At 41.4% G+C, this 19786-nt stretch overlaps 1 protein-coding gene across 7 annotated transcripts in view; it reads right to left on the bottom strand.

Annotated features, from left to right (window-relative positions):
* Positions 1-19786, bottom strand: part of AKAP13 (A-kinase anchoring protein 13) — a 186842-nt gene that overhangs the window by 112728 nt on the left and 54328 nt on the right. For all 7 annotated transcript variants that reach the window (XM_018069671.2, XM_018069674.2, XM_018069675.2 and 4 more), the window contains exons 4-5: positions 16786-16933; positions 5886-6182 (exon numbers count right to left, since the gene is read on the bottom strand). In XM_018069671.2, the coding sequence (XP_017925160.2) occupies positions 5886-6182; positions 16786-16933 (445 nt within the window). The remainder of the gene's footprint in view (positions 1-5885; positions 6183-16785; positions 16934-19786) is intronic.

Here is a 19786-nt window from a genome sequence, read left to right as displayed (position 1 = left end):
GCTGGATTAACTACTAATATATAATAAAGAATACATCTGTTGGTGTAGGGTGTTGCTCAAAACTAGACAAGAGCTGGTCTGCATCAGGCATGGGTGTTTTGCTGGATGGAGAGGGGAGGAAGACAGACAGATCCCTTCAGACTTCCTACCTTTGAAGGGATGAAGCTTGTAATACAAAATGTTGAAAATTTAGTCAATAATTTTAAGATCTTGCCATGGTGCAAAATGCATGTCCCAGGCATGGAAGAATATCAAAAACCTTAAAATGCAATGGCCAGAGCTCCTTCTCCTACCCTGTACCAAGCATGAGCTCCTCATCTTAAAACGGTTGTCGTCTGAATGTAAACAAAAACCTTCTTGTAATTAGGAAACTGTGGAAATACAAGACACATGATACTGAAAAGGCCAAGGTTGTTTTGTTCCTTTCTTGTTTCCTAGTAATAGGCAAGAGTTGAAACATATGATTATTGCCCCATAATGGCAGGGCACTCTAATCCAGCTGGCAAAACACAACATTTTAGATATATTATTTTTGAGTAATTCTTTTCTGCTGTGATACATGAACAGACAGTTTATCTGTGCAACTGAGGACAAAATTTCCATAGAAGACTGTCAAATGTACTTTGTTAATAGTAAAGGATTAAGGTTTAAGGTGCTCCTAGGACAAAACAAGTAAGCATTGAAGATTTAAAAAAAGTTTGGGTATGATACACACAAGAACACTAAGTAAAAACTTTCATTTTAATCCTGATCAAATAACAGAGAAAAACTGCTGTTCCTTCTTTAAAATCAGCTACACAGAGAGTAACCTATACCCAACTGCTCAGTTTATCCAACATGCCCTGAGAACACCACAGAACAGCCAGCCACGGAATGGGTAGCAGTGCTTGCTATTCTTCCTGTGCTGTTGACCTTCACCTGCTTCTCACCCCAAATCACACATAGTTGGCAATTTTGACATGTACTATCAAATCTGGCCTCAAAAATGCTGCTTTTCTGCTGGAAATGTTCTCACTGCTCAGATGAATCCTTGAAGAACAAGGGTGAAAAAACCCCAGAAACAAGCTGTCACCTAACGCTGAGGTCCTACGGGAAGGCTCCAGCACAAAACTGCCCTGAAGAAAGGTCAAGGCAAAGCTGTTGTGTTTGGAGTTATGAGTTCAGTTAATAAAAGACGTGTGGGTAATTCTTTTCCTAATCAGATAAACAAGAAATTTTTCAAAGCACACCAAAAGATCTTCATGTCCCCATTCCAACTAAAATCAAAGGGAACAGAAACATTCTCATGCCAACAATTTCTCAGCCACAGACTAAACGGTACATCTCAGTCCTGAGCAGAATATTTCAGATGCTGTCTGAACAAGAATTACTTTCTGCTTCTCGTTTTCCACTGCAGAGGGTAGTAAATTTAGGTATGGAAAAGACTTTTTACATCTTATCAAGGACTGTAGCTGAACAGACCACTTTGTGCTGTTGGCACTGAACAGATCGTGGTGACTTATGCCACACAGTCCTTTACCAGAGAATACAGAAAGTGAGCAGCAGATTGGAAAGGATATGAAACCCAACAAAAAGAATACCTATAACTATTACACTGAAAAGGTTCAGCAAGAAACTATAAAAAGGGTACATAAAATGAACAGATTAAAGCTCTATGTCTAAAAAAAACATCATCAGCTGTGTATCTTTAACATCCTCCCATGGGAAAGGAGCTTAGTTCCTAATAATCAAATTCTGAAAGTTTTTAAAAGTTTTTTTTAGGCTTTTTGCTTTTTTCTTTAAAATAAGACACTATATTTGGTTAGTTCCTATCTTCAAACATTCTCCCTTTCTGGAAAAAAACCACCAAATTAACTGTCTCTATTCACAATGACACTCATGTTGTCCTGTACATTGAAATCCATCCTACTGGTTTTGTATGTGGTGTTATTAAATCCATAATCCATTCAGACTATTTCATTTCCTTCTCTACCCACCTCCTACCTGGAGGAGTTCAGGGAGTTTAGTTTCCCAAGTAGTACTTACTGCACAAGGGTGTTTATCCCACAGCATTTCTGGGAAGTTGCACATATTCAACACATCAGTAACTGCAATCTGTTAAGGTTCTATCTAATCAGATGGTCTCCTGGTTATCTGCCCGCAATCCTGGCTCACTATCTCTCAGCAGCCCTTACACTCCCAGGGGAATTGCTCCATATCATGGTGATCACAGCAACCCTCTGCCAAAGTTAAGCAGCTCCTGAAGCACCACGTCAGACAGCCCACACAACCAAAACTCTAACCATAGGTCTGGGTTTCACCACTCAGTTTTAATAAGCAAATGAAAAGACTGTTTCCTCAAAGGTTTTGTCAGAATACTACTTCAAGATATTTTGAAAGTGATCTGTTTACTAGTGATACAATTAAGCTCTCTAAGCTTTTCATACCTGAGCCTTAGATCCTCCCTAATTTTTTTTCTGCCTTTTTTTTTTCCCCACTGCAACATAAACAAGCCATAATCATTACGCATACCTCAAAATATTCAGTTGTGGTTTTTTAGTTAGCTTATTTTCTTTTCAGCAATTTAAAATAGAACATCGCAGTCCTGTATTTACATTGCATAAATCCTCAGAATACATATTAAATTTTGATTTCTAGACATAAAGTGCAACAATCTGTTCCATTTAAATAGCTGCTTTTAAATGCCACTGAGAGCAGTAAATAACCCTACTTTTGACAGCAGTAACAACTATGTTCTTTGGAAAGTTACAGTGCACTTGTAATTATTAAGACAGACATGATTATACGGCACCTGAAAGAAATGCTGTGTTTGGAATACCACAGTAACAAGAGTAATCCTTAGTTATGGATATTCTGAAATTGTGGATGCCATTTGAGTTCATAGAGATACACAGATAACTAAGTGCAAGGGACACTGTATGGTTGGGGGAAGAGCACAGTTCTTGGGGACACAGCTGTTCTCAAACAGCAGCAATGAGGACTGAGCTGTGCAGGGAGGAAGGAGCTCAGGACACTCTTGCCCAAGGGGGTTCAGGCCCACTCTCTACCTGCAATGAAAATCCTGTCCCTACACACGTGTGCACCTGATCGGCCCCTGCAACCCAAGGACACAGTGATGGACCAGCTGAGCAGGACCATGGCACCACACATGGCACTGCTTCCTCTGCCTCCTCCAGCTCCAGCATGTGCCAGGCTTTCTGCAAGAAAGGATGAAGCTCAAGGACCTCTAATGTCAGGAATCTTAGGTTCTCCCATTCCTAGTCTGCTGGCTGTGTCTGTTTACTGACACAGCAGATTAGTTAATCAGCCTCAGGAGACAGAGTTGGGTGACACTTTTAGCAGCTTCTCTGCCCTCTGTGGTGTGTGATGGCAATGAACTCCCTGCCCTCTGCTCAATGACTAGTTAGGGTTGAGTGCAAGTGAAAGCAAGGAGAAGCCTCCACATAAAGCCGTCCCCTCCTCAAAATTCAGCCTGGATTTATGCTCAGTGGTGGATCTTGTACCCAGCTTCTGCTAGCAGAAAGACCATTACTTCCTAACTTTTACAAAAGTTAGACTCCTACTTCAGGCCTTCGAAAAATCGACTTTTAAACATGCTTGACAGCGACAGCCATCTCTGAACAGCAGTTCCCCATCAGGCTGAGGCACTCGGGGAGCTGGCTGAGGCTCCCGGCTCGCTCCCGCCTTCCGAGGTTTTGCTGAACAGCAGCGTTTTGTTTCCAGCCCACAACAGCCCATAGAGACATGCCAGCTTAGAGGCAGCACTAAACATCTCTCAAGGAGGGATCTGACATTTTCTTTTGTTCTCATTTCTATAGTATTTTCTCCTTCGAGAAGGTTATTTGAAGTTATCTGGTGCTGACATTTAGGGAAAATGTGAAACATGAATTGGAATAGCTGTTCATAGGTAGTGTTGCAGTGCAGGACAGCGTGTCCCACTGCAGAGGCACTGGCCAGAATATGCCTAATTCTTCAAATGCTCCCACAGTTTCAATCTTTGCAGTGCTTTTCTCTCTCCCACACACAAATTAATACACAAGAGCCAGTATAAGGGTGCTATGTTTTACCACAGATATTTTTCTAATCTAGAGCTCCATCATAAATCAGGGACATCTCTTCTATCTCACTCTAGCAAAACAGTTTCATGACCAAAAGGATGCTTACACATGCAAATCTTTCCTGCTTTCTTGTCACAATCACAAAAATTCCCCCAAATACCCTATGTATAATTATCTCACTGCAAAAAAATAACTAAAAAAAAAAAAGGGAACATATTTTATAGCACTAATATTCTTGGATGAAAGTTGCGTTTAATGCCATTACGTTTATTCACTAATACTACTGTCTACAAAAACCTCACCACAATATGTCAAAACACTCAGAGTTACAGAATTCAGCACTACAGAGCTCCCCCTTCTCACTGAGAATGTCACAGATGCTCCACAGGTCCATTAGCATTCAGAGCCCCACACAACCACAACTTCCAGGCACACAAGCACAGGCTGAACAAAACAATGTAAATCTTATGGCCTGATTTCCCTAAATGCTGATTTTCCAACGAATAATCAAAATCAAAAAGAGACACCGGATCTCAGCTTCCTGCAAAATCAGCAACAATTCAGAGCTTCAAAGTTTTCATTAAGATAACTTCGACCATATTTTTATCACTTCGACCACAGATGTCTGCGTTATCACAACTTTTTTAAATGCAGAAAGAAACACCAGTGACTTCCACATAGAGGAAAAAAAATACCAGGTGTTTATCTCCTTGTAAACATATGACAGCTGCTGAATTTCTGTCCAGAAACTATTAAATATGACCAAATCTTTCAAAGTCTGCTAACACGAGAATTGCCTGTCCATGTATTCAGGTTTACAAAAGCAGTCAGCAAGTTGGAGAAAAATAAAAGTAGGAAAATCTCCTGTGGAAAACCCTGTTGCAGTGAGCAGAACTGAGCCTGCTGCACCAGGCAAGCCACGTGCCAGTCCTATTCAAGTGTTTATGCCACTACATCCTATAAAAGATAACAGATGCCTCCTAGTCACATTCCTGAAGTGAAACTATTTGCCAAAATACCCTGAAAATTTACAGCAAGTATTTGTAAACACTGGAACTAGTCCCCCAACCCCCCAGTATGCTTCCTTTTACTCCCCCGTGACAAAATAAGAAGAACTCCAAGAACACGGACATGCCACAGCATCCAGAACACCTTGGCACTTCTGCTTCAGCAGCCACCAGAGACTTTGGGCCAGTCTTGAGGTTTATTTATAACCTCTCGTAACCCTTGCTGCTGTGGTGAAGGGTCACACTTTCCCACCTTCCCCTTCCTATATTTGCAAAACTGTCCAGGTTTATTTTGGGGAACTTCTGTGCTAACCCTGCTGATGTACAATCAGGGATGCAATATAAACCCTCAGGGAAAGAGCCACAACATCTCCAAGAAAAATAACATATATTTTAGACATAAAATCTTCGTACCTGGTCTGTAAAACCAACATTCAGCAAAAGCAACAGATTTGTGGCACGAGGATATTTCCAGGAGCATCAAGACTTTTTACACACAGGTTTTTGTCAGGATATAGTGTGATGCTGATCCACATACCATTGCTACATACGAACAAAAAAACCTTCTGGGTATGTGTTAAAATATTGCCCATTTACGTCAGCTCGTGCTATTTCATAAGAGAGAACCCAGAGAAAACATCAGTCAGTGCCTTATGTACTTTATATGTTGGTGGAAGGGCAAAGGTTCCTTCTCTAAGCACAGAGGCCACCACACCTTTTGAAAGGCATGTGGGGAGTTCCCAAGGCAGGGTGCCCTTTCTCCCAGGCTTTTTACCTCTCTGCCAACCCATAAGTCTCACTGTGCCCTAGAAATCCTCACCGGTCAGGGACTGGTCTGCTCCCAGCACGTTCCATTCTGCTGGAAGTTTCAGGTGTCGAAATGCCAAAGCCACTTTCTCATCCAGAAAGTCCACGTCTGCAGCAGGGGGTCTGGACCGGTCCAAGAACCGCGTGAAGTTCAGCGCCTGCTGGTTGCCAGCACAGGTGGCCAGAAACTGGGCGGCATCGTAAGCTTCATCCTGGACAAACTGGAAACTCTCTTCTGCCACAATCAGAACAGGGTGACCTTCTCTGGAGGCACAAAGTGCCACCTTCACTGTCTCACAACAGTCATGGCCTGTAAAACAAAACCCAGAGAAACTGTAAAAACAGAAAAATGGCATGGGTGGAAGAACCAGAACTGACCAACTCCTTTGACACACATAGTCTACATTAAATCAAGTAAGACCAATGGTCACAATTCTAAAAATAATACTATCTCAGGAATTTATATGCATCATCAGAGATAAGTATTTCCTATAGACTTTAAAAGGAAAAGATGTGTAACTCTTCTCTGTCCCAACATAAACCAAGAACTATTAGCCACCATTATCTGACCAGGTTATTTATGATCCGTGACAAGTAAACTCAAGACTGTTGAGTAATTCCAGTGAAGATTTTGCTAACGTACCAAAAGCCAGATTATATGGTCAAATTTTTGTTTCCCAGCTCCACAGGACTACGGTAACTCATCAGAAACTAGAATCAGAGTGCTGCAAAACTACATACTCCAAATGCTGTCACAACACTTGGCTTGTACTGAAAACATTGGAATTTCACCTAAAACAAAGACCTAAATGGCTACCAGAGCAAAACCTGCCCGGGCATGCCCTGTGCTTGCTCCCTGCTGCACCTGCCCCTTTTGTTTGGGTTCACATGACAAAACTAAAACTAAGCTGCTTCTGCTAAATAAAAACATGGAAATGGCCACTTTCCATATTTACAAAACAAAAAAGTTGGAAGTTCGATAACTTTATTTATTTAGGGCAGGGAAACAGAAGAAGGGAAGTCCTGGCATGGCAGCAATTTCATTGACTCAGAAACTCAAAAAAACCCCCCAAATCCAAAACCCACAACACCTTTTTGCAATTTTAAAAGAAAAAATATACTATGTGTCCAACACAGCCAGCACTTGTAGTTGTCAGACATGTCCCTTCAATAATAAGGTTTGTGTTTCAAGTTCACTATGTGGCACAGTTTCTTGTTCCAGCCTCAGACTGACGTCATGGCTGTTTTTGCCAGAACGGCATGGACCCTGCACTAATTACTGGAAAACCTTCTTTTTGCCCATGACCTCAGCATACTACCACATTCATGAAACCCTCCTTAATTAAATACAAAATGACGATTTATTTTTAAAGGCTTGAAAATTCAATTTAAGCCCCTATTTGTGGTCAGTGGGAAAGTTTCCTTCATCTGTCAGGGCCCTTTGCTGCTGATTTCCCTGACAAAAGGGAAAATATGTCCCTAATCTTCATGGTCTTTCAGCCAAACTCGCAAATCTGTTCTGAGGCTTTTGGCATCTGTACAGGTTTTGTGTGCTGAAAGAGGCGATCCTGAAGTTAATTGAAAGGTCAAAACTGCTATTAGGACACTGTGGGGAGCACCAAAATTATCAGAGATGAGGCTGTGTGGCTTCCTAAGGAGAGCAAATGCAGCTGGAAAGGTATCAAAGACGAGTGCAGACGGGGAGGAAAACACACATGGATGTTGCTGCAACAGTTCAGTACCTGAACCAGGAGGCTCTGAAGCTGAAAGGTTAGAAAATTTCTTTCCTCCCAGCACCAGGCATCTATTAGCAAGACAATGATGTGAAAACTGAAGGCATAGGTTTACTAGTATGGATGTTATTAAAGAGAATAAGGGTAGGGAAGACCAACTTCTACTGCTCTTGGAAATATTGCACATGCATCCTATTACATCACTGTTCAACGGGTGGGCAGGGAACTCAGCAGCTCATATGAAACCCCTTCACAAACCCTGCTCGTGCCCACAGTAGAAGCCTCAAACGTTGAAGGGAGAAGTGGTGGGACAGTACAACTTTGGGGGAACTTGCCTTTAATGCCACTTAGAACTGTACCTCTCTCCCCCTACACCTCCTTGCTTTGCTGATCTTCCTAAGGACATCCCAGTATGGAGCAGGTAAGACATCAGTTTTATCCACAGCCTCCACAAAGCCGTGAGTTACGCACGCTCTGAGAAGGCCATGCCAGCCTACGGGAGCTGACTCAAGCGCTGCAACCTGGGCTCTCCCTAAGGCAGAGCAGTGGAAGTTTGCTAGAATGAGGAAGAAAAAAAAGAAAAAAAAACAACAAAAACACCATAATAAAAGATTCCTTAATAGCATCAGAACAGCTAACCTTTTGATTTTTTAAACTTTTTTAAAACTATTTTCTGTCTATTCCCATAAGAATCCCATCTGCAAAATAACCTACAATACAGTTACTCTGCCAGAAAGTCAGTGGACTTTCAGGATTGAAGAGACAGGCAAAAAATGGTCCGTGAGCACCTACAGAGAAACAATTTGGGACAGTTACTTCCTTGCCACAAAGCCAAATGACTCTTCTGTGGGACAGCAAAAGCACCTCCATCGAGACAACAACTAGAGAAACATCAAGGATGTACACAAAGTTCCCCTGGATGGAGCAGATGTTAAACACCAGATGCAAAATGTAACACAAGGGAAGGTGACAAAAAGACCATGTCCTGACCTGTAGCCAAAAATTATTCTCCTGAAACTTCCCCAGATATCAAATGCAGTCTAGAAGAGGTGACAGACCTGACGATCCATTTTCATCCAACAGGATCAAACAAGCATCGTGCTAAACCCTGGGGAGTTTTCTTCGAAAGGGCAACCACTCACAAGGCTTTGATGTTCTGCTTCCTCACATCTGAGAAGATGTCAGACTCGGGGGTAAGAATCTGGGACAGGTTCTGACTTCTGGCAAACAGTTCAAACAGAAGAGGAGCCAGTATGTAACAGGAGTAGCCAATATTAAAAAGATTGCTCAAGAAGTCTCTGCCCCCCTGCTTTGAAAACCCTACAGGAACAATGTGAGCAAACATGTCCCCAGCACATGAACTTTCTGAAAGAACCATCGGTGGGGCAACACTTCTCTCCACATCAAACACTCAATGGCCAGACTAATGCTTGAACTTCAATAGCCCTTTTTCCAAGCATTAGGAAAAGTGAGGAAAGCTTTGTGGCACTCTCAGGAGATAAGTAGTTATCATCTGTAAAAACAGCCCAAATCTGTTTTTATGAGGTTAAGTAACTTGTCCAAGATCACAAAGAACTCCAGGCAGTACCAGAACAGACACTATTGCTCCTGTTCATCATCTTTCAGCTCTGGCTGGTAATCAGCAGGGCTTTCTCCTAACATGGCTCAAGCACCAAGTTAGGCACTTTACAAGCATCAGGGTGGTTGGTTGACTGTAACACCCTCATTCACATACTCAGATGTGGAACAGAAAAATGTCTGACTCATTAAAAAGGTGAAAAAAACCCAGGTGTGTCAGTGGGCTGGTTTTGGCTGGAACAGCATTAATTTTCTTTGTAGTAGCCAGTGTGGGGCCGTGTTTTGGATTTGTGCTCAAAACAGTTGATAGTTCAGGGATGTTTTCATTCTTGCTGAGCAGAACTTAGACGAAATCAAGGCCTTTTCTGCTCCTGCCCCCACCCCACCAGGGAGGAGGATGGGAGACACAACGAGTTGGGAAGGGATACAGTCAGAAAAGCTGACCTCAGCTGACCTCAGGAATATCCCAGACCATATGGCTGCATGGTCAGTGTATAGAGCTGGAGGAAGAAGAAGGAAAGGGGGACAATTGGAGTGATGGTGTCTGGCTTCCCAAGTCATTATTACATATGATGGAGCCCTGCTGTCCTGGGATGGCTGAACACCTGCTTGCCCATGGGAAGTGGTGACTGAATTCCTTGTTTTGCTTTGCTTGCACATGGCTTTTGCTTTACTCATTAACCTGTCTTTATCTCAATCCACAAGATTTCTCACTTTTACTCTTTAAATTCCCTTCCCTGTCCCACCGGGGGGAAGCATGCAGCTGTGTGGGGGCTTAGTTGCTGGTTGGGGTTAAACCATGACACTCAGGAAGAGAGATGAGCTTATTTATAAAGGTTTGCATTTTGGTAGGCTGAAAACACATTAACTGAATAAATCACACAGGTGAGTGCACCCCAGAGAAGGCATGAGAAATCTCAGAGCTTTACTATGCAAGCAGGTTCACAATGCCACCCAGCACCCCTGCTGATTGCCTTAGTCTTCTCCAGAAGTCAGGCCCTTTGGCCAAAATAACAATCACAAGCAAATGGTGAAATCCTGAACATCGTCACGCTGGTGCCACCGAGTTCGAACTTTAACTCTTCTGACAAACAACAGTGTTTCTCCCTAGCTGACATCTCAGACTGCACAGAGTAACTTCACATGTATGACTATGCTTCCGTTTTTCACACTTTTTTTTGCTACAGTATGAGATGTGGTCATTTATATGCTGGCTTGACTGACAAAATTTTAATAACCCACCCCTGAACTCTTGCAGGATTGCATTTTATCCCATTTCTCTTCCTGCTCCTAAGTTACTTTAAATCTAGCTTGGAAACAATTCACAACTTGGAGCTGTTTTGAGAAGTGCCAACATATTGCAGGAAAAATACAAAAATTAAAAAACTATTTCAGTCTATGCAGAGATGGGCGCAGCAACTAATTCTGTGCGATAAAGTGAATTCCTCATCTTCATGTAAAACCACGCTTTAAAAATTATTTTAAAGGAGACAATAACTCTTGAACTAAATAATTTCTTACTGGGGATGAATGGGAACACTTAATGAAGCTTGCTTTGGGGAAAATACAAGAATGAAAAATGAAGACATGGTGTTCTGGTCTGTCTGTACTTAGCCCTGAAGAGGCGAGATGCATCTGCATGATAACACAACCTCCTCTACATGATAATGATGCAGAACAATGAGCAGGAGAAAAGGTGGAGATTTCTGAGCTGTAAGTCATCAGCAGACAAGTTAATGTACAGCTTAGATCTGTCCACCTGTGCCAGTGATCTGGGGTGCAGTTACAAGGGCAGAACTCTTCTGACTTTTTCTTGTTAAACAAAACACCCCTAAACAGAACTATACTAAAAGATGATTTCATTTCCTACTCCTCCAATAGTGGAAATCCTGTCCAAACCTCCTATTTTCAGAATTCACATTGGAGCTATTAAACAATGGGCCCCCAGCCTGGGCAGCTATTTAAAGCCCTGCTGGAAGCACATGTTTGGGTTTGCCTGGTAGGTGACTAAGGACTCCAGTGCTAATTGCATCCTCTGAGTTACCATGGTGGAGCTGAGTTGAAAGAGGTCTTACAGAGAGATTTAAGCAGGGCAAGAAAGTCAGACAGCAAATATGGTGAATCCCATGGACTCTCGTGGATTTGCATCCAAGAGATGTTGCCATCTGGTGGCTTGTGGACAGGGAAGCCAAGGAATCTCCTGTGACCATCCAAAAAGTGCTTCTTTTCTGCTTCAGAAACCCTGAATTCTGGTTCAGAAAAATCAGAGCCGTGTCTGAAGTGTGTTTGTGTGATTTACACAGATATTGTATTCAATTGTGCACCACGGGAAGCCTTATGAAATATATAGGCACAGCACCAGCGATGGACAGGAGCCTTTGTTTTTCTTTTTAAACCTTTCACTATTAATATGAAGAGTGCAGAAAGAATTTTTAAGGCCCTTTACATACTGCAGATGCCCTAAAAACCTACAGAAGTGTAAGACCCCACACCATTACATGTTAAATAATTTCAATACAGATTCAATCACTTTTTCCTGTGACTGATGTCATCTAAGTACTGGCATCATTTCCTTTTAATTACACTGCCTAAAGTAATTAAATACACCAAAGAGGATGGACTGCAAAAAGTCTTCTTGGCTATGCTGTTTTAGTCTATTTTAGGGGGTTTTTTTGTTTCATAATTAGGAGTATTTTCAAATCCACAACTGGTATTGTCAAGTGGCCATTTGTTATGCAACTTGTTTACCCTTTTGGTCTACCAGTACAAAGATTGTAACTCATGAAATACCACTTTTTCTATGAAGAGTTGTTTCTTAAGGGAAAATACAGTCTGTGGCAGAAGAGAATAAGGCACGAGCATATAAAAGGATTTCACAGTAAAAAAAGAGTTTGAAATTAAGATATTTCCAAGCTAACTGAAATTAATTTTCTTCTATCCTTTTAACTAGCAGAAAGAAAGGGGAAAGAAAAAAAACCCCAACCCTGAGAACTGTGGAATTAAGAACAATTTAAAGATTGAAGCTGTTTCTCCTCCTTAGCTTAAGCATGAAGAGGAAGTGAGTCAAGGCATTTGGAGTAAAAGGGAGTATTTCAACCCTGTGGAAACTGCAGGCAAGAAGCTATCAGCAGACACACAGTCTTTCAGGCTCTTTTTCTACCTCCAATTTTGATCCTCCTCCCTTTGAAGCCTCTACAAGAATCCTGGACCTTTTGAGATTAACCAACAAGAGAAAAGCAATTTTGGTATTACAGAGCTCAGAGTGATACAACACATTACAACAGTACTTACAAAGGCAATTATATCTCATAAAATTATTTTACTTCTTGTTCTGGTGACTTGGCTCACAGAGACACTATTTCTTACCCTTGACTTATTTGATTAGGAGCTGCTGCAGCTCTGGATTTCAGTACTGGCCTGTCTCTCCCTATTTGAAATTTCATTTCAAATTTCCCACACATCTCCCACACACTAGACATCAGCCTTTATATGCAAAGCAAAATATGTGCCCAGTCACGAGCTGCTATGGTGATGGCACACAAACTTGCACTAGGTGCACCACCCAAATATCCAAGCTTCCAGCACATCATCTCCTGCAAGAAAATTCTCCCAAATCTGCCCAAGAGCTTCCCAATGCTGAGAGGCCTCCACTGCCCATGGCAGGATGTGGTTGGGGCTTTTCACTCGTGTGGTGATGAGGTCGTTCCTTCTTCTGCTGGTTTGTCTGCCAGATCATGATTTGCAGATTTTTATTATTAGGTTGTGTTTTTTCTAGCAGAGAGGCAGCTGATGAGGCTGCTGTCTTGCAATGAAATTTCACTTCCCTGGTTTGTACAGATTTTCTACACTACCATATGCAACCTGCTTGGCCTCAGTGACCCTCCCTACCCAGCAGAGATGGTGAGAAAAAAAAAATACATTAAGATTATGGCAGTCTCAGTTGCTATAGTAATAAAGACTTGTTGAAAAGCTCAGTTCATGACCAACACCAGTAGGATGAGCATCTGTGACATAAGTGGACACATCCATCCCCAACAGCACAATTTCAGCAGCCAACAACAGTTTAACCACAGCAACACAGCTGGTGTCATTTCTCTGCTTCCTTCCCTGCTCAGACCTTTGGTATTTTCTTAATACCCAAACTCCAGTGACCAAGCTTTTGCAAACAATAATATTCAAACCTCGAGCAGTATCCAGAACCATTACACCTCTGGCTGCCACCCTAACATGGTGTCTGATAAAATAGCATTTGAAATTGTTCTGCAGAACTACAGAGTGCCACTGGTACTGAGGAAAACTGCTTCAATTACTGAAAATTTGAACCAGATCATTTAGAAATTGAAGAACTGTAACAGGGACAGTAAAACAATAGTTAAATAAGGTTTTGGTACCTTTTCATCAAGGCAAACAGAAGCTTAGTTGGATGATGGAACCTGATGTGTCCTTAGGCTGGCAAAGAGCTACTGAAAGCACATAAAGCATCACCTACTGCCTAATTCTTTATGTACCTAATTTTGATACTTGAAGTGATGATTGATCATCTCAGATGAGAATCTGTTTATTACAGGGGAAAATTATTTCCCTTAAGTTAACACAGCCAATAGCAGGGCAGGATAAATAATCATCCCATCCCATCCTTCAGAGCAAGTGAAGAAATACAGGTAGGTGTTTTCTCCTTTGAGTGACTGCTGACTCTACATTTAGTCACATTTTCAGATTAAAAAAAGCTGCTCCCACAAATGTACAATCAGAAGTCCCTTCTTTTATTATGTACAGAAATAAAAGCTTATATTTGAACACTAGTGTGAACTATATATATTCAGTGTTTGAGTCTAATGATAAAGATAGCATAAGAAAGAGGTAGATTGCTCTAGTAATTATATAAAATGCAGCAGTCATTTAACTCTGCAGTTGCAAGCTTTTATTTGGGTAAAGTCTTTCAAGTATATAGAGAATTTTCACACACAATGAGAATTTAGGAGGTATTTTGACAGCTTATATTTCCATTCCATTTTCTTTAATTTTTCATCTATAACAACTTTATATTGTTGAGATTCTTTTTTTTTTAAAATGTGATTTTCTTTGAAAGCTTTGCTCAAACATTCTGCTTAACTTTGGCAGCGAATGTAATCAAGTCATTTCCCTGTCTTTTATGCCTCCATGCATCAAAAAAACTACTGACAAAGCCAAGAAAAAAAAATTAAAAATCTGGGTTTGTTTTTACATTAGTTTTAACTGAATTATAGACACCTCTTTGACCCCAGCCCCTGATGGACTTCATCTGAAGTCTGCTGGAGACCATATGAAATTTTGAGGACTTTAAACAAGAATGAGGGGAGAGCCTTCAAGTCCAGGAGGGAAGTAGAGGTGCTTCAAGGTAAGCAGAGAGGCTTGGTATGTTCCTGAGTGAATCAGCCCTTCCTTCACCCACCTGAGCCATCCCCAAGGAGCAATTGTGCTCCCAGGAACGTGCAACATGTCTTGCATTGCAGGGAAAAACGAAGGATGTTCGAAGCTGGAAGCAAAGTCCAAGATTTTCTCTAAAAGCTGTTTGTAAGAGTTTCCTTGCAGAGCACTTGCTAAGTGCCTGGGCCTGGGTGTTTAAACAAGGGCTGGTCTCGCACACACTGTCTCTTGTTCACAGCTAATCCTGCAGCGAGGTCAAATAACGTCAACCCTGAGTTACCACAGCCATCTCCAAGGCAACTGGCGAATATACAGTGTAAACACACGATTACAGATTCACTGTGCATCCAGGAAGGAGGAGGAGGAAGAGGTGGACTGAAACAAGTCATGGTTCCATTGAAATCAGAGTAGTCAGTGCTGAAGCAACACTGGGCAAACACATCAGTGTGAGCAAAGGGTTTGAAAAAATTTGGGTTCTTTCCCATTTTGCTTCTCCCATGCACCACTACAGTATTTTTTATTTAGGTAGTTTCTTCAAAATGAGGTATGAGCACAGAAGAGGTATTATCCACATGGCTGCTTTACATCTGAGATGTGACCTCTTCCCTTGCACCACAGCCCCAGACAGTGCAGGAATGGGACTACATTTCCGAAAGGTCCATTAAATCTTTATCTGATAGAAGCTGTATTTTGGGACAGCATCCATCCCTATCTAATATCACATGCCACAAGATCATGATTATACTGGGTAAAAAAGAACCAAAACAACCCATTATTACTAAAAGAACAACTGAGAGAAATTCCGTCTTTTCCCTTTGAATCACGAAGGGAGTCAGATTTCCCACTAACAGTGACACAACGAGCCCCAGGGAGCCCCCATCAGTGACTCAGTTACATCTGGGGATGGTAGGAGAGGCAGTGCCTAGAGCATCACCCCGGTACTGCCTGGCAGCCACCACCCCGGCCACATCCATCACTGCTCTGAGGACAACAGGGCCAGAGATGATAGGAAAGCATCGCTCCCGCCCGGAAATCCCACCAGGCACGCTGGTTCCCACATGGGCTGAAGGGGAACACTGAAGCTTTTCAGTTCCTTTCTTGGCGACACAGCCACGGTCCCCAGGGGGAGGTGAGGTCATTGGGAGCGGGGCTGGCAGAGCCCCACGCCCACCACACAAAAGCAGGGAAGGAGTCACCCCCTTCTTCCTCCTCTTCTGGGAGAAAATAAGCACTAATCTAATTGATTGCACGGGGCTCCAGTCGTCAGTAGCCATAAAAAGACTTCTCTTCACAAGCCAACTGAACAACATGAACAGCACAAAAAAAAAGGAGGAAATGAAAAAAAACAAGAGTGGCCAACTTTTAGCCACTCACTCCCAGCAGAAAAAACTCTTTAGCCCAAATTTTACTCCACGTGCACCTCTCGTAAAACAATACTTAGGAGGTACATAAAAAGACAAACCCAAGAAAAACACCTGATGGCTTGAGCCACACTGTGTACAGTGAAAATGTCAGGCGTTCTTCTCACACTAGCAGCAACATGCTGCATAGCAACAAGTCAGAATGAAAGGTTAATGGTAAGGACTGCAGCCTGGAACACACTCATTCCCACGGTCCTGAAGTCACCAAAGGGAAATGCTGCACTGATTTGTTTTGTTCTGCTGATGGCACAAAGGCTTAGGAAGAGCGGTGGGCTTTCGTGTGGCACCAAGCAGCACACATCCCCTGCCACTGCAAGAGTTCCAGAAATGCTCTACAGGTTTTAGGGGAAAGGGTTGTATTCCACCAGGACTACAGCAATGAACCTCACCAAGTCAAGCAGGTGATAAGTGTAGCTAGGACTATCCAGGCTGTACATCACTTGTACAACAGCATCTCTAACCTGGCAAATGTGCCTTCCACTATCTTCAATGCATTTAAAAGCTTTTCACTGTGTGTAAATGTAACTGTGTATTTTATACAGTAGAATCTCATAGTTAAACATCCATAACTGCAATCTCAAAGTCATTTAATTCTAGCAAAATCAGGAAAGAGATTTTTAAAAGACAAAAGCAGTCACCTAAACCATTCCACTCCCTGTGAATGTGTAAATGAGGAATAAGACAACCAACAAAACAGCATTACATTCCAGTCCACTTCTATTAACCAAACTTCATAGACTGTTACACTGATATGCAAAGAAAGGCAATTGTTTACCAGGAGAAATGGTCTCCAGACTCCCAGGATTAATCTTTCTTGTGCTTGTGCAGTGTTGGACAGTTGATCCAGTGAAGACCAAATAAAAAACTACATCATCTTCAACTTTATCTTCCTCAGTCAGCTGCACTGTAATAACAGAGTCACCCTAGGAAAAGAACAAGGAACAAGGTTAGGTTTACATGACCAAGAATTGCACCATACCAAATAAAACTTCTCTACCTACAAGGCTCATGCTCTCTGTTCATACATACCTTTCACACAACTTGGGGCCCATCCTAATTTTTAGATATGCAAGTAATCCTTAGCATCACAGCTAGCCAACAGGGTAGAAAATATTTTGAGCCCAACTCTGGGAAGAGATATGTAGAAATCTCCAGGGTATATTCAAAAGAGCAACTTACTATGGTGAAATGACACCAAATATGAAAAATGCTTAGTTTTAGGCTTTATTTCAGTATCTCAGTATATTCTATAATTTTTCTCATCTTTGCTATCAGCAAAAATTATACCTATAAAGGGCACACACAGTTATCATAGTTAACCCAGCAGAGGACACAGTAAATACACCTGAAATGCATACATGTGCATGGAAAATAACAGGGCCAATAGCCACCAACTTCAGTTTTCAATGGAGAAGGGAAAGCAAAGAAAGAGGATAGCTCACAGTTACTACGCAACTAATTTTCATTTGATCATAAAACCACAGACTCATTTAGTTTGGAAAAGACCTCCGATATCACAAAGCCCAACCATTAACCCAGCACTGCCAATCCCATCACTAAACCATGTCCCCAAGTGCCACATCTACAAGTCTTTTAAATGCCTCCAAAATCTCACCATACATCATTAATCAGCCTGAAAAATTATATAAACTATGAGACACTGGGAACAACAGTCTGTAACATGACCTTCTGCCCCTTTTCTATCAAGATCAAAACCAGCTGGATGCCCCAGTTTTACACTGCAGCTGTGGTTGCCAGCTCTCTGCCACCACCCCATTGAGCATATGGTTATGGCTGGAAATCTGGAAAAGATTTTATTATTATTATTATTACAGATTATGTAATTCTAATTTGCATATTCAAGAAAATACACATGTAATTTCCTTTAAAACCTTCTCCTTAAGATCACTCAGTTCGTCCCTTCTCTTTGTCAAACATAACTATTGCAGAAAATTCCCCGACTTCCCAGCCTTTCCATACACCCCTGCCGTGTTAGCATCATTTCCCATGCTCTGTCTCACATCTCCTCCCTTTCTCCCTCAGTTTCTTTTACTGTTCCTCCTCCAAGTTCATGTCCAGTTCTCCTCTGATCCAGCCTGTCTGGTACTCTAGCCAGGGGCAGGACTGCACCTTGTTTTGATAGAAATGAGGTTTTGCAGTACAGTACATGACCAGCCCCTGGTCTTAAAACCAAATATGTGGGTTAGTGCTGTAACACACAGGAAAGAAAACCAAAAATTAAAAAAAAAAAGATAAATAGAACACTGAGTCTAGTTTGCATTTTCAGAGGTTGTAGAGTTACAAATGTGCATTTTAGGAAGGTCTCACGCGATAATATCAGACCAGACTTCCAGCTGGGGAGAAAGGAACCATGTAGCAAAAGTATATCTTGTATAGAGTCAGTGTTAAAATAAAAACAGGTGCAAAAAGAAATAAATCAAGCTTTAAATTCAAGCATGACCAGTCCACATGCTGAGTTGAAAACTAAATATTCCATTTCAAGCAAATGGATCCAGTTTTGAGCTGATGTTCAAAAAAAACCAAAAGCTCAAGTTTTAACCTACAAACCCTTTGTGCTTTGGCTTTTTTATCCGACTTTGTTCAAACCCTTTCTCCCTTAAGGCATGAACATAAAAGTACTTAGACTTAAAATGCAGGTGACATTTCAGAACACTCACCAGCAGCACTGAGTGTTTAACATGATATCTGTTAAAGGAGATTTTTTCTTTTATTTAACTCAGAAACCAAGTACAGCTAGTCCAATTGCTGTGAAAGGAAAGCAAATCTGCACAGAGTGCGACACCTGTCTATCCATGCAAACCTCTCCTGTTTCTAGGAAAAGCAATTTAATTTGCATCAATATCACAAGAGATAATTTGCCTATTTTGTTATTGACAGAAAACTAGTAAATACATGTAAGAAACCCCAACACCAGAGGTTCTACATAACCTGAACTCTAAGCTGGGACTTACAAAACATATAGCTGAACTTCTTATATAGATACCTGACCTTATTTTGAAGGTGGAAGGTGGTCAGACCAGGTAACTTCCAGAGGTTCTTTCCAAGTAACTTGTTCCATTCTTTGTATTTTAATTCAGTTAATTTAAGGTATCATTTAAGTCTAGGGGGAGCACAAATTATCAGCAGCTGATATTAATTGAAAAGGATCTTCATCTGTGTCTAAGCAGAACTTTATGGTGGGATGGTCTCCTCCACCCTGCTTCCCACCTTCAACAAAGACTGTGGAACACTGAGCATCTTATTTATTGTTTTACTTGAATTTTTAAGTTGTCTCCAAATATCTTTGGTAAGACTGATAATGTGCTTTACTTTACCTACAGGTATTACCTGAGCTACCTCTCAGTTGTACTGTGCCTGGTGGAGCTCACTGTGCTTGAGGTGATTGGAGATCCCAGAAGCAAAAGACCATCTTTCTTCAACACAGATCTCTGCCTCCCAGTTACCAACAATTTCATTGTTCACTGCCAATTTTAAATTGATTGTTAACTTATATTCAAACAACGTATTTATTTGGAAAGGAAATAACACACAGAACAAACCCCACTCTTTCCAAGATCTTTGGAGTTAAAGAAAATCAGTTACAAATGCAGGCGAATTCCTCCAACCCACATAGAAGACTTTCCAACAGCCCTATTGCATTCAGCCTCAAAAACATTTTAATTGAACTATGTTTACCTTTATTCATTTAATATTGTTCAAAAAATGTCATCTGTTCAGTATCACTGCCACACAAGGTGGTTATTATAACCCTTCTT

The sequence above is a fragment of the Manacus vitellinus genome, unplaced genomic scaffold (genome assembly GCF_001715985.3).
Source record: "Manacus vitellinus isolate BGI_N305 unplaced genomic scaffold, ASM171598v3 scaffold_16_pilon, whole genome shotgun sequence".
Lineage (NCBI taxonomy): Eukaryota > Metazoa > Chordata > Aves > Passeriformes > Pipridae > Manacus > Manacus vitellinus.
The sequence above is the reverse complement of the archived record's forward strand: the minus strand, read 5'-3'. Positions and strand labels throughout refer to the sequence as shown.